This window comes from Malus sylvestris, chromosome 10 (genome assembly GCF_916048215.2).
Source record: "Malus sylvestris chromosome 10, drMalSylv7.2, whole genome shotgun sequence".
NCBI classification, from domain to species: domain Eukaryota; kingdom Viridiplantae; phylum Streptophyta; class Magnoliopsida; order Rosales; family Rosaceae; genus Malus; species Malus sylvestris.
The window spans coordinates 20310936-20326939 of record NC_062269.1 but is presented as its reverse complement, the minus strand read 5'-3'; the positions used below and the strand labels follow the sequence as shown (position 1 = coordinate 20326939).

The 16004-nt window shown below is 39.4% G+C and overlaps 1 protein-coding gene across 1 annotated transcript; it reads right to left on the bottom strand.

Annotated features, from left to right (window-relative positions):
* Positions 1-12083: 12083 nt before the first annotated feature.
* LOC126587331 (probable zinc metallopeptidase EGY3, chloroplastic) lies at positions 12084-15672 on the bottom strand. The gene is made up of 6 exons (XM_050252369.1): positions 14926-15672; positions 14302-14499; positions 13946-14170; positions 13368-13606; positions 13056-13210; positions 12084-12591 (listed from the first exon to the last, which is right to left on the bottom strand). Exons 1-6 carry the CDS (start codon positions 15481-15483, stop codon positions 12236-12238), a joined length of 1731 nt encoding a protein of 576 aa, XP_050108326.1. The 5' UTR covers positions 15484-15672; the 3' UTR covers positions 12084-12235.
* Between the last annotated feature and the right edge of the window lie 332 nt (positions 15673-16004).

Here is a 16004-nt window from a genome sequence, read left to right as displayed (position 1 = left end):
AACCGCAAGTAAAATATAAACAAAACCATGAGATGAAGGAAAATGACCTATGAAATCAATGCCCCAACCCTCAAAAATTTCGACACAAAAGATAGGGGCCTGCGACATTTGATCTTTTGAACCAATATTTCCAGTTGTTTGACAACGATCACATGTTATGCAAAACGTTCTAGCATCCTTAAAGATAGTAGGCCAATAAAAACCACATTCAAGTACTTTACGTGCAGTCCTTTGAGTGCCAAAGTTACCTCCACATGCATAAGTGTGACAAAAAGTTAAAATCGAATGAAATTCAAAATCATGCACACACCTATGAATGATTTGATCAGTGCAGTATTTCCACAAATAAGGATCATCCCACACATAAAAACAAGCCTCTTTCTTAAGTTTATCACATTGGTGCTTATTTAGAGTGCTTGGAACTTGTTTAGTGACCAAATAGTTAACTAAATCGGCATACCATGGCTCACTTATCTCGATGGACAGCAGTTGCTCATCTGGGAATGTCTCTGGGATAGGCATGGCTTCCTCTTCATGCACCATAAGGCTCAAGTGGTTAGCCACCACGTTTTCACTTCATTTCTTGTCTCGGATTTCGATATCGCACTCTTGGAGAAAAAGCATCCAATGAATAAGCCTTGGTTTGGCCTTCTTCTTTGTAAGTAAGTACTTCAATGCTGCATGATCAGAGTAGATTATAACTTTAGTACCAAGTAAATAAGAACGAAACTTATCTAAAGCAAAAACAACAGCAAGAAGTTCTTTTTCTATTGTGGAATAGTTCAATTGAGCGTTATTCAAGGTCCGAGAGGCATAGTATATAACGTGTGGCTGCTTGTCCATTCTTTGTCCCAAAACAGCCCCTAATGCATAATCAGAAGCATCGCACATAAGCTTAAAAGGAAGGCTCCAATCTGGTGGAACAATGATGGGGGCCAAAGTGAGCAACTCCTTGAGGTGTTTTAAGGCCTTCTCACATTCCTCATCGAACTTGAAAGGCACATCTTTCTGAAGTAGATGGCAAAGGGGGTTGGAAATCTTTGAAAAGTCCTTGATGAATCGCCTATAGAATCATGCATGTCCAAGAAAAGAACGAACCTCTCTAACCGAAGTATGAGAGGGTAAGTAGCATACAGGATCTATTTTCGATTTATCAACCTCAATTCCCCTTTCTAAAACGATATGACCTAAAACTATACCTTGTTTTACCATAAAGTGACATTTCTCCCAATTTAAAACAAGGTTGGTTTCAACACATCGTTTCAGGATTAACGTGAGATTGTCCAAACAATTATCAAATGAATCACCAAATACACTAAAATCATCCATGAATACCTCAATAATCTTCTCAACGAAATCTGAAAAGATGCTTACCATACATTGTTGAAATGTGGCAGGTGCATTGCATAAACCGAATGGCATGCGACGATAGGCAAAGGTACTAAAGGGGCATGTGAAAGTGATATTTTCTTGGTCATCCGGAGCTATGACAATCTGATTATATCCCGAATAACCATCAAGAAAACAATAAAAAGAATGACTGGCTAACCTTTCAAGCATTTTATCAATGAACGACAAAAGGAAGTGGTCATTCCTTATGGTGGCTTTGAGCTTCATATAATCAATGCAAACTCGCCAACCTGTTTGGATACGGGTTGGTACAAGCTCATTCTCGGCATTCTTCACCACTGTAACTCCCAATTTCTTTGGAACAACTTGAACTGGCGAAACCCAATGGCTATCCGAGATAGGATAAATCACTCCACAATCGAGAAGCTTGATAATCTCCTTCTTCACAACTTCCATTATCGGAGGGTTGAGTCGGCGTTGAGCCTCTCGCATTAGTTTAGCCCCCTCCTCGAGAAGTATGCGATGCATGCAAGTTGTAGGGCTAAAACCCCTAATGTCGGCCAAGGTTCATCCTATGGCTGTTTTATGCTCTTTCAACACCCGAATCAGTTTTTCTTCCTCTAATGTCATGAGTGTTGAAAAGACTATGACCGGCAATGTTTCTTTGTCTCCCAAATAGACGTACTTCAAATGATTTGGCAACGGTTTAAGTTCAAGAATCGGGGCCTGAATCACTTAAGGTAACAACTTATTAGTAGAAACGGGAATTGAAATTGGGATCAGAGATTTACCATGATGTTGTGGCAATGCCCCTAGGGCAGCCACCATCTCGCCAGTTTCATCATTAGGCACGACCAATTGGGTTCTAGGCTCAATCCCTCGACAATTGTTGTTTCAAGGGGATCTTTGTCCAACGAATCTAGATAATCCTACACCAACGAATCAAACACATCAATAGAAAAACAAGAGTGATCATCTTGAGGATATTTAATAGCTTCAGAAATATTAAAATCAATAATCTCGCCATCAAATTCCATCGTTAAAGTCCCTTTGAACACATCGATCTTGGTGCAGGCTGTTTTCATGAAAGGTCTCCCAAGGAGGATCGACAATGGGGTAGAATGGGCTGAATCTTCCATGTCGAGCACGTAAAAGTCCGCTGGAAAGATCAAATTGTTAACCTGCACCAAAACATCTTCCAAAACTCCTTTCGGATATACATTAGAACGATCGGCCAATTGAATAATCACACCATCGTTTTTAAGCTCTCCTAAGTTCATAGATGCATAAATTGAATAAGGCATGACATTAATTGAAGCTCCTAAGTCTAACATAGCATGTTCAAACTTAGTATTGCCAATAACACAAGGAATTGTAAAACTAACTTGATCTTTGCATTTAGGTGGTAGTTTCCTTTGTAACACCGCATAAACATTCTCACTTACTTGGACCGCTTCCTTGTTCGAAATCCTCTTCCTTGCTGTGCAAAGCTCTTTCAAGAATTTGGCATACTTAGGAACTTGCTTGATTGCATCAAAGAGCAGGATATTGACTTGAACTTTCTTAAAGGTTTCTAGAATGTCTTTCTCATTCTCTTCTTTTTTTTATTGTCTAAACCTGCCAGGAAAGGGCACATTTAGTGGAATAGAACTAGAAAAATTTGAATTTGGACTTACCTTGGTGGTTTGGGATAGTTTTTAGGCCTTAGGGGGCTGCGGTAAGGGTTGGTCTTCCCTTTCCGTGGCCCTTGCTTCATGTTCTTCTTCTTGCAGCATTTTTTTCATCCTCGTTAAGGCCTTGTTTGGATGGTTTTTGGTGATTTCCAAGCTCTTTGCCACTTTTCAACGTAATGGCCTTGGCGGTTTCAAAGCCTCAATTTGGATTCACAACGATTGAACTAGGAAGTTTGCCTTGTTCTCTAAACTGCCCAAGGAACTCTGAAATCTGCCCTATTTGCTTCTTCATGTCACTCATCTCCTTGTCTTGATTTGCTATTTGATTATTTTGATTTTGTAATACAGAAGTTAGTAATTGAATAGCTTAATCATTATCAAATAGCGAACCTGAGTTTGGTTGAGTTGTTTGTGATTGAGGTTGAGATTGTGCGAATGGCCTTTGATATATCCCAGGGGGTGGCTGTCGAAATCCTCCTTGTTGAGGTTGTTGAGGCTCCCTCCACTTGAAATTTAGGTGATATCTCCATCTCGGATTGTATGTATTTGAGTATGGATAGTTTCTTTACTGATTTTGGCCCTGATAACCTATGGCATTGGCATTTTCCCATCCTCCATTCTCTATCAATTGAGGACATTGATCATTGAGATGTCCTTGCATAGAGCACACTCCACACACACTTGGTGTAATTCCTTGCATTTTGCCTCCTTCGACAACCTGAGATACAAGCATAGTGAGGTTAGCTAATTGAGATTGAATTTCAGCTATTGAACTTACCTCATGGACTTGCTGCCGTGGGATTTCTCTTTGTCCAACACCTTCATATTGTTGTGCATTCAAGGCTCGGTTTGCAATTAAGATCTTGGCAGCCACCGGTGTTTTGTCAACCAAAGCACCCCCTGCTGAGACATCTAACATTTATCTCTCAATTGGAAGGAGTCCCTCGTAGAAATATTGAAGCAAAAGTTCTCCCTTCATTTGATGTTGAGGGCACGATGCAACTAGAGTCTTAAAACGCTCATAATACGCTGGAAAGGATTCTTCTTGGCTTTGTTGAATGCCACTAATTCTCTTCCTCAAGAGAATGACTCTTGAAGTTGGGAAAAACTTTTCTAAGAATGATTGCTTCATGTTTTCCCAAGAAGTGACTGTTCCGGGTGCCAATTCGTATATCCAATCTTTAGCCTTTTCCAAAAGAGAGAATGGAAAGACCTTCATCTTCAGAATGTTCCCATCGACATTGATGGGTGTCATGCTCGAACATACCACTTCAAACTCCTTAAGATGCTTGTTTGGATCTTCCTTGGGTAGCCACAGGGTATTGAATGCAAAGGGGCACGGCATTGTCCAACCCCGAGGCTGAAAGTTCCTTGATTATATGATTGTTTGCTGCCATGACTTGTTCTTTTTCTTCTTCTTATTCAAATTCAAATTCGGCCATTGAACTTGAACTAGGTGGATTAGGTTTTGGTTGCTTCCTCTTTGTTCTCAAAGTTCGTTCAAAATCATCGTCAAACTCCAAGATGTTTGCACAAATAGGTTGAGAACTACGAGTCGTAAACTAGTACCTGAAACAAGGAACAAAAACAACTCAGCAACCAAGTAGAAGGCATGGCAAAGACAAACACAAACACACACAAACACACGAACACACTTTGACACGACTCAAACAAAAGAGATTAGCAAGTTTGCTAAACCCCGACAACGATGCCAAAATTTGATGTGAAAATTAACTTGACACACAAATTAAACCCTATTGTTGACAATTGTAGTAAAGATGTAAGTAGGGATAGTTCTAGACCGGGGATTAACTGAGGATGCTAGTCAACACAAATAAGACTTAAAAACACTAAATTAGACTCTATAGACTCAAAACAACAACAAACAATAAAAAAGACTCAACTCTAGACCTAACAACTGATTTCAACGAAAATAAGACTAAACTTGACTAAAAGACTAAAAGAAAATAGACTTTGACCCAAATAACAAGACTCAATGAAAGGGGGATTGTTTTTTACGAATTTAAAACTTAAAACAGAACCTTTGCATAAAACACTTTATAAAAACGAATTTGGTGAATTGAAAATAGTGAAAAGCTAGTTAGAGGGTCCTTCTCCACACATGACATATGCATACAAACCAATTTCCAGTTATTATTCCTTTAGAGTATGAATGACAACACCCCAAGTTAACCGTGATAGCACAAATTAACCATCAAATTTTCCTTAACTCATTGAATTGGATGGAATACACATCACAACCAAATTATCCTTATCAAGTTCCCTAACTATGAAAGCATGATAGAAAGACATATCAAAGGTCATTAAGTTCTTGGAAAACCATAAGCATTGACGAAGCATTCGTAAATATGAAAAGCATGATACTCCTGCCTAGAATTTACTTAACACAATCATGACTAGTGAGTTCCACTACTTGTGAATATAAGTTCATAACGATTAGGTGAAACTCCCTTATACTCTAGCATCAAATTCATGCATGCAAAACAATAACTGGACGTAATCAATGATGGATGATTTTCTAAAAACATGTTCATTTAAATAACATCTATAGCATGCATTTAACAATTAAAAGGCGGAATCATGCTTGCATGCATTCAAAAACAAAACATTACCCATGAAATTCAAAGCCTAGTAGATTGGTGAACCAAGACTCAACTCAAATCAAAGTGAGTTGAAAAATTTATACCTTTGTAGATTCCTCTTTGCATAAGCAAAGGCTAATCACGCAAAGAGAGGGCCTTCATTCCTTGCTTCTTAGATCCATGGTTTTGGATGGAAGAATATGGTTCTCCAAGTTCCCAAAATTGAGAACCTCTAAGTGTCTACACCAAGGTTAGATTGGAGAAGAAATGAGTGACCTTGGAGGAGTGGGATTGCTAGATAATCCCTCCAAGGGGGCCGGCCTCTTTAGAGAGAAAGGAGAGCTTTGTGTTCTCTCCAATTTCCTAAAAGAAAACCTTTTTTTGAATTTTAGGCTATAAAGTTCTTTATATAGTCACTTCTTTAAATGACCTAAAGAACCAAAAACCCTAGTTCAACACACATGGCCGGCCACATAAGGGATTTGGGCTTTTGGGCCTTTGTGAATCTTTATTCATTAAATTGTCATACAACTTAAGTCAATGGGCTTGACGTTCGAAGCCCATTGGGCCTTAAGGTCCAAAACTATCCCGAGGTCTTTAACGAACTTATTCGTTTGATTAATTAACATATTAATTAAACCATTTAATTATTCTTACTCATCTCCATTGTTTCTTCAATCTCCACCTTACACGGTGTACGATCCATTAGGTTCCTTTTAGCGAGGCAGTGGACGATTAAAACTCTTTCAAATCGATTGTGAATTGAAACTTACTTTCAATTCTCCCTTTAGTGTTTATACACGTTTAGGGCTTCCACAAACCAAGAGTGACACCTAGCAGCATATCATGGTTACCCAAGCTAATCAGAAGAGGTAGAGAACCTATTCAATTTAGGATTACAAATGCAATACGGTCTTTCTCTAATACAATACTCTTGACCACATTGTTTGGTTTGATAGTTTATTCATGTCTACTATCCAATGTGATTCGTGTGCTTATATGATTACCTTGAATGTGATTTGGAACGACTTTCCTAAATCTCATTCATACTCTGGCCAGAGATTCTTAATCATATCATAAAGTATTCTCCCTCAAACGGTTTGAAGGTTAGAGATCCCTTGTTGCGCATTCACTTGCCTCCATAGCTAAGTGGCTTAACCCCAACTATGCCGTGGACACCCTCCTGATGGAGTGACTTTGACATAATCAAAGATCAAGGACTTAACCACAAGACAACTATGATGCCTCAGGTCAAAGGACTACTTTGCATTATCCCAACCATGAGTTTACATGTGACATGAATATGAGAACTCTTCGTTGATCGTGTTCAGTGAACTCATTCTCTATTGAGCACCTACGTACTTGTCTTGATGTCACACACACCAATGACTCGAGACTAGTCACTCTCCCTGAGAGAAGACACAACACGTACTGATCTTAACGGACTGTCAATGCCCAATTGGCAATCCTATGATCAGGAACGTTTAGGATGTGTCTACGAAAGAATGGTCTCATGAATCTAACTTCTTTAGATCGCATTATCCCAATCACATATTCCTTGGACTTATCGTTTAAGCATATAACATTTATATGAGACGGCTCAAACAATAATCTTTGCCCTTGATATTAAACTAGATTAACATGTGAAATGTCCGTAAAGTATCATCATATGATTGGTTTTAGGGCACATTTCCAACAATCAATTAATATAAAACATATAATCATAGCTTCGAATTCACCTCTAACTAAAAAGGAATTAGTTCCTCATGTTCATAATAATTGAAAAGCAAAGTACAATAAACATGGAAACAAAATTAGGGAAGAAAAAACTCTGAAAATCTCCAATGGTTGCAGGTGACTTGCGGCACAACCCTTGGATGGTGGCACGGCACAAGACTCATCTTCTCCTTTCGTTCCCTTGCTGCGACACTTGATGAATTTATCTGTAATTGGTGTGAATTGTGGTATAGAATTATATGGGGGTGGTGGTGCTAAATTGTGGCTGAAAACATGTATTTATAGGCTAGGGTTTTCACAATTTCTAAAGGGAAAAGGCTTAGGGTTTGTGGCACCAATTCCTTGAAGGACAAGGAAAGGCATGGCCCAATCCAAGAGGGAAAAGAATTAGGGTTTTTAGCAGATTTTAGGGCTTCTAGAACAACAAGGGTGCGGCACTCTTTTAGGGATTCCTTGGCAGATTCCAAAGCTTCTAAAAGAGGGAGAGATGCCACCTTTCTAGGGTTCTATAAGGGGTGGTGCAGCATAAGTCTAGGGCATGGATAAACCTTATAGAAATCAGAATTTAGGTCCCCTTACAGCTGGATTTAAGGTAAGATAAGATTAGGATAGGATAAGATAAGGTTAGCTTGGATAAGATAAGGTTGGATAAGGTTTTGGATAATGTTTCCTTCTTTTAAGCTGATTCCTTATCTTCTTTGTCTTGAATTTATTTTCTTCATCTTTTCAGCACATTCCTAGCCTTTTGAACTTCAAAAACGTCCATCCACCTTGCTTCATTCATGTGTTATCCATTCTTGGCCCAAAACTGCTCCAAAATGCTCTTTCTTGCCCATTTTGTCATTTGGACCTAGAAACACACGAAAATAACTTAAAACACTATAACAAGTAGAAACTAGCTATGAAAATGCAAAAAAAACAAGCTAACTAAATCGCATAAATATGCTCATATCACTAGACCACCAGTGCAACATGACTAACTTCCTTATTTGTAGCTTCCAACATCACTTAAGTTGCATTAAGCTTACCTTTCAAATCAACGACCTCCTGATGAATGATCGCTAGGTGCATAGAAGTGGGAGTAGAGACATTAGACCTATTCAAAACGGCGAGTTCAAATTCGAGTTTCTCGATCTTTTCAATATCCAGGCGAAGTTAAGCCGTCAACGCCACTTCGGCCTCCTTAGCATACTTAATAGCATCCTGATCAACACGTATAAACTTAGTTGCCATGATAAAAGTCTTATGCATTGTAGCAAGCAAGGAGAACCTCGAGTAGGTAGGGCACTTCACAAAAGAGTTTGAGCGGAAAACAACTTTCCCAACGTTATTAACAAACTTGGTGCATGCATTGACGTTCTCAAGCAGGTTATCCTTCAGCAGTGTACAAACCTCAGGAAACTCCTCAAAACCAGACTTGATGGATCTTTCAACTGCCCATGCAAACAAACTTCCCTTTCTCAGAAGCGGAACTAGATTTAGCTCTTAATGCGCGCTTCGATACAAACATAAACACTAAGGGCAGCACCGAACAATTTCATTGTACAATCCTCTAAGCAATGGTTGTGGCTACCTTCGTAATAGCAGATTTCACAGGCTTATACTCAATAGTTTTTTTCTTCCACTTAGGAAAAGTCAAATCAATGACAAGCTTTTCAGCAACACATGCCAAACCCCACGACCTGGTCCCATTTTTCTCTCTAGCTGACGCTTGACCTACATGGGCCTCGGTTCATATCTTTCTCTCCTAAGCAGTACGACCCTATGCCCAGCCTACCAAGCACAGCGGCTCGTGCCCAAGCCATGGCCTCAACCATGCAATTCCTGGCCCAGTAAGCCTAACCCGTGGCTTAAGTCACAAGCAAAAGAGATGGTGCCCTACACTTCTTTCTCTCTCCCTTCATGGTATAGCAAGCCCGAGCCTGCCTCATCATACTTGGCCCGCGCCAAGCCTAAATCTAGAAGGGCTAAAGTCTCGTGACTCGCCCAGCTTCACGCCTAACATGTTGTTCACCTCATGCCTAGTGTGCCGTTCGTTTCGCCCACTCATGATCACCTTTGCTCGAGACGTCAAGTAACCTATGGCGAGACATCAACTGCTCCACACCATCCAGCATGCCTGACTAAGTCATGTCAAATTTAGGCCTCCAGAATGAGCTCGAGCCTCATGGTTTGCTCTGCACTACACCCTAGTGCCTCTAGTCGTGGCCCTAGTTGTGCAACTGCCTTCACTCCAGTCGAGCCGAGCAGCCCAAGCTGTGGCCATTACCATGCAACCTCATCAGCCCACGCCAATCCAACTCCTGGCCCCTGCCATTCGACGAGCCACACCACCTCGACGGCTGCCCTGTGGTAACACCACCCAAGAAGACAAAGAAAATTATGTTTTTCTTACCTTGGTGAGGCGCGGAGAAGAAGAACAACAATGAGAAACGACTCTTTACAAGGGCAAGAGAAAAATAGAGCTAGGGGAATGGGAACAAATTTCCTCTAATATCTCTCTTCCTTGTTGGAATGAAGATTGTTCTCCAAATTTATAATCCCCTACTTAAGGCAAAACTAATACGTATTAGGAGCAATTGGTTTCCTTTCCTAGAAGAGTCTACATCAAATTGGGAAACAACTTTACACACTCATGCAGCTTGAGATTTCTACACCTACTGCCATTTTTCTACCTGCATCCCAGCAGGTGTGAGGGCATTTATAGAGCCTAAAATAATCCCAAAAATCCTAGAGGTGTCACATGAACTTTTGCTCAAGAAAGACAAGATTGTCCTCATTAAATAGGCAGGCTTCTCAGATACTCCCACGCGCAGCTCAGCACCTTAAGGTCCAAGCAGCTAAATACAATTGCTCACAGCTCACCTGCCCATGGCAAGGAAAAGTTAAAGCATTAAAGATAAGTATTAATTACCCAAATCCTATCTTTAATACATTCGCAATTGAAGATTGACTTCATTCAAGTAAGTAATCCCTATTTATATCAATTAGGGATATTTGCACCATTATGTCAAAATATTATTTCCTATTTAATATCTTGAGAATATTCTCTCCATAAACCTTGGCCAATAGGATGCTCCCATGTGTAGGGTAAAAACCTAACACCATGGTCAACCACTCCCTTATATATACCTCAATCTCTACTAAATTTTTATAAGCTTTAGCTACCCCTTAAAAATCCTAAACACTTAATCTTTTTAGAGAAACTAATTTAGGCATCATAGATCCATTGGCCTAACTCCCCCTCCCCCCTCACACCTTGAGGGCGCATGAGACTTAGGTCTTTGATCAAATGTGTTGATTATTTTGCAGGTGCATTTTCATCAAAGCTAGAGACAACAGAAACTTGCATCAACAAAGTACAGTTGTAAAGGCCTTACATTTGTTTAGCAATGACCCTCTATGATCATATTGTTGGGGTAAGCGTCCCTTTTATAGCTATTTCTCTGTTTTCTCATTTGTTAGTACTTAGTAGTGAGTTATTTGCTAAATTGTATGTGTTGTATATGTTGCTTTATTTGTAAGACTTTTATTGGGCTTGCATCTATTTAGGAGTCCTAATTGATTTACAATACAAGATAGGAAGGAATATTTGATTATCCCGGATTACTTGGTGGTGAAGTAAATCTATAATTATTGGAAATATCTTTCCTATTAGGTCATGGATTTTAGAAGTGCTAAAGATATGTATTAGGGTTTTCTTTATGGGTAAGGAAAACCTAATAGTCTCACCTATTAATATAAAGCTTAGGTCCCTACTCTTATACACAAGATTCTAGCACAAAACCTACCCCATATAGGAGTGAATAAGGCGTGTAGAGAGAGCAGAAGATCTTTGCTTGGTGCTGCTGTTCATGATTCATCATTGTGCTTCGATTCAATGGCTTCTCAAGGTTAGTACCTTTAGTGTGCATATTATAGTCGACTTACACTATCTTCTATAACGAGGGTCTCGAGGTTAGGGTTTTAGTGGAGAAGATCAGGCAGCATATACCATCCGTACAAGTTGGGTATGCATACTTTAAGTTTGAGGAGACTATAGTATGCATCAGATAGTTGAATTCATCACTAGAATTCATCAAACATTGATGTGTGACATTGCTTTGACTCTATATGGTTTTGCTTGCTGCATATGCAGGGCATACATATATGGTTCTCAGGATTCACAGAAAGGGTTGAGGAGGAAAACAGAGAACAACTTGCATGAAATAGGTTCACTGTCATGTAGCGTCTGAATCCAATAATACATTGTCACCCAACAAAACCATTTTTACTCACATCTTTTCATTTCCCTTATTAGACTAAAATTACAGTTCCATTTAAGTATCAAGACAGGTGTCACAAAACTAATTTGGTGACGAGAAGAAAATTTTGGAGTCAGCAGACCCGCAACCTTTCTTTTTCGGTTAATTTTGCTACGTTGTATTTGCTGCCGCTATTTTCATCATGGAATAAAATAAAACGTCACAATTCGTGTTCTAATGCTTCCTTCTCACAAGAATATATGGCCTTCTACTTTCTAGTTTGTGTTCAATTCTCAAAAACAAACAAACAAACAAACAAAAAGAAAAAAAGAAAAAAAGAAATTTTGAAACTAAACCCCAGCTTTACGCAACTCACCCGTCATTATCCTACATGTGATGTAATCTACAGTTGCACGGCTGGGACGACTGAGTAAGATCAATATACACACAAACCAAACCCCATAACACGCGTCATCTTACGTTTTAACTTTAACACATGATATTGCATCATTTTTAGTTTTCACATCAAAACCCTATAAACTTGAAATCCAGAACAAGAACCCTAATGATATTGAAATACGGTCATCAGCCTACCGGAACATGCGAAGATACAGTACGTTCGACCTATTTACATATCACCCCTGAAAAATGGTGCACTTAAAAATGAGCTGGAGAACGTCCCTCCGATGTTAGGGAAAAGCGTGAGGAAGCAGATAAGGCCGAGGACACAACCCCAAGCAAACCTATCGTCTCCCATGGGGGTGATTTCATCTTTCGCAGGCATTTCTTCTCCACCCCGGAAGAAGGTGGCAAATAATCCCCATGCCAGGCAAAGGACACTTCCACTTAGGCCACCAATCCCAAGTAAAAGCGATGTGGCAAACGATAGCAGAGCAGCCGTACCTCTCCCAAACATAGCTTGTGCAATCCGGCCTCCTTCGAGTCTCCCACATGGCAACAAGTTCAGAGAAGTCACCACCATCCCTGTCGATAAATGCAGTCAATACCTTGTAGTTGTATCCAGATTAAATTTATACATTTGACTAATGCTTAAGCATATGCTGGATTTTGGCATTAAGTAATCATGCCAACCTTTATTTTTTCTGATTCTTCCCAAAATGCCAACATAATTATTTCACACATTTGAGTAGCGTTTTATTTTGTCACACAAGCACACTAACAGAGTATGTAGTCTTATACAACTCAACATAATTTCTTTCAATTTAGGTGACCTTAAGGACTGCTTAGATATAACACGGGAGCCAAGCTATTTGCAGAGGTTGAGTTTCCAGATAGAAACTGTCATTTCGTGAAAACTTTCTGCCAACTAGCACAGTAACTCTGCACTCAAAATTTTGGAGCGGCAAAAGAGGAGGGGGGGCTGTGAACGGGGGGGGGGAGGATGAGGTAAAAACTGTAATATGAATTAAGAAGGTTAAAGAACTGACCTAGAAGTCCAGCAAAGGCAAGGGGATCAACAGGAACTCCAACACCTTCCACTGCATAGGGCAGCACATTTCCAAGGTCATCCGCGTAAGGACCAATAACAAATTGGACAAAAGAAAGCAAGGGATTATTAAAGAAGAATTGCGGCCTTATATACCTGCCAAGAAAAGAAAAAGGAATGCTTGTTAAAACGAAATAATTAGTGAGATTACAGAGGTCAGATGAAGTTTAAGACGGTGATGCTAGAGCTTTGGGCAGGACGTTTAAAAAAGCAATCTGTTATATTTCTGAGTAAGGGTCTGTAAAGAACTTACAATGCATTGTCACCCCCATTAAAGCTTCCATCAGCCACAAAAGCAGCAATTGCAAGCACCAGTGATGTAAGATATGCACTAGCCGTGCGTGCCACTGGAATGTCAAAAAGCGCTTTCTTGTTTGGAAGCAGTGATTCATAGTTATTCATCACTCCTAAACAGCCTGTCCAATTGGATGGCACAAGAAAAGATGGACTGAGTTTTACACCGTGACGAGCAGCTGTCACTCTAGTCGCTATCTGTGTAAAAGAAACTTGTTAGAATGGAAGAGAGATACAAAATTACGTCACATACAGGCCATGTTAGAACCGGAGTACAAAAACTCATAACCATCACATCAGAACAAAGGAATGCAAAATGTCCTCGTATATGTATTCTCTAAATTAAAATTCATTTTTAAGCCTAATAATCTCGGTATGCTCCTCATGTTGGATTAACATTCTCCATTTCTTGAAAAGTCACACTAACACATCATTAAAAAAAACAGGATTTGCCAGGTTAACCTGATTATTCTAGGCCAGACAATGATATGAACTGTCAAGATTAATGACAGACAAATCAAATAAAAGATAAAATACCTCGGAAACTCCCAAAATAGATAGGAAGCCACCAAAGAGGGGCACAACATTGGCAAGGTAGTCATCCCATGTAGCATCAGGTTTCAGGAAGAAGCCACTCATTAGAGCTACGGTCCCAAACGTGGCGACACATAAGGCTACTGCACTCACATAACCCAAAGGAGTGCTCAGCTTGGTTGACTCAAACTGCAGATCAATTTCCAATTTGGGTTGCACCATACAGACCTTAAAGAAGAACAAACCAATGTCAATATATAACTAGAAACAACATCAATTTTTAATCAAAGTAAGAATATTATCATCAACATTTGAGAGACTAGGATCAATTTAGATCAATTTCATACTTATATCAGTACCTGTTTTCTGATGTCATTAGTTTTTTCTTCCATGAACCATAACACAACTTCTCTTCCTGCCGCTTCAGATAGCTTTTGCTCTAATTTGGGCATGACCTCTTCAATTGGTCTCCTCAAATTTCCAACAAAAATGCCTCCATCTCCAAATCTCCGAACATCAGTTGGAAAAAATGTATCAAACCCAAAACAACTCCTTAACTGCCACATCAAAATTGACGCAACATAAGATACAAAGGTTTGGTACTTCTTTACATAAACTAACGATACAAAATGCTCTCAACGGGTCATCTTCTGATAAATTGATAACCAGTAAGCTATACTTTAAAGGAAAATGACTAAAATTATCACAAATCAAATCCCAACTGCTAAACTAGAATTATATATCAACGACACAACCATCAAATATCAACAACATACTGAAAAACTTATTATTTCAGCAAATGATCATTTTGGTCAATTTCCCTAACTATACCCAGTCATGTTTTGGCATAAACAAGTATGTTTAATCACATCCAAATCCAAAAGAGCATCCTTTTCACTTACACCATAAAAAAAATTTGATTTCCAGACTATAACTTTCATGAACAAACACTTGCAAAGGGGGAAAAAGTAGAAGAAAATTACCTTGTTAAGATCAATTGCCTTGAACGTCTCTTCAGCTTTCTCCAGCCTCTCCTTCTCTCTGGTCAAACTGTCACGCAAAACTTTGTTCAGGATCCCTGCAAATGGGTTCCCACTACTTTCCCTATCAAGATCCTTGAGTTTCCTATCTGCCCTTTTCTTCTCCAACTTTATTGCAGCTTCAATGGAAGGATTTCCCATGAACTTCTTGAACTCCTCGTCCGTCTTCCAATCCGTCTCCTGCTGCTTCTCTTTCTCCTCTTCAGACTCAGAGTCAGCTCCTTCTGCTGGCAATTCACTCTTCTGGGTCTCACTGCCGTCGCTCGGCTTCTCGGAAACTGCAACAGCCGACGACGGCGACGAAAAAGAAGTGGGTTCGTTTTCCTGGTCATTTTTCATGGAAAACGTGAGAAAATGATGGCGTTTTTTCGAAAAGGTGAGATTTTGGGTGTTTTTACGAAATGGGGTTTTGTTGAAAGATGAGAGGGTGGTACTGGTGTTGCTATTCTTGGGAGGCCATGAGGAAATGGAGTAATGTGAAGCGATGGAGAGAGACGCCATTGGAGAGCTTGGAGAGTTGAGTGAGAGATGAGAGAGGCCATGGCGTGGTGGCTGTAGAAAAAGGAGTCGGATGCAGACACAGAGAGAAAGAGAGAGAAAGAGAGAGAGAGAGAGAGAGAGAGAGAGAGAGGAATGTGGAGGAAGGTCTAGAAAGCTGGAGAAGAAAGACAGGTGGATTGGGTGTTGAAGATTGTGACAAGAAGATGAGACCCCATGAAAGCTCAGTCGAGTTTTCCTCGGCTCCAATTGGCGTGTGGTATTCGATTTGATTGGAATTTTAGGGAGGAATGGTGATAAACTGATAATTGAAAGATAATGTTACGTCATCAAATTTTTAAAAGAGAAATTAGGTTGACGTTCTTATTTTTGTTACTTTATTGATTAAAATCTTATTTATTTTTAATTTTTTATTAAGGTTTTTGGATATTAATAACATTATTAATTATTGGAATAATAAAATATTTTTACTTTTAAATATATTCCTTTAGTGTTAAAAATGTTACAATTAGTATATTAATATT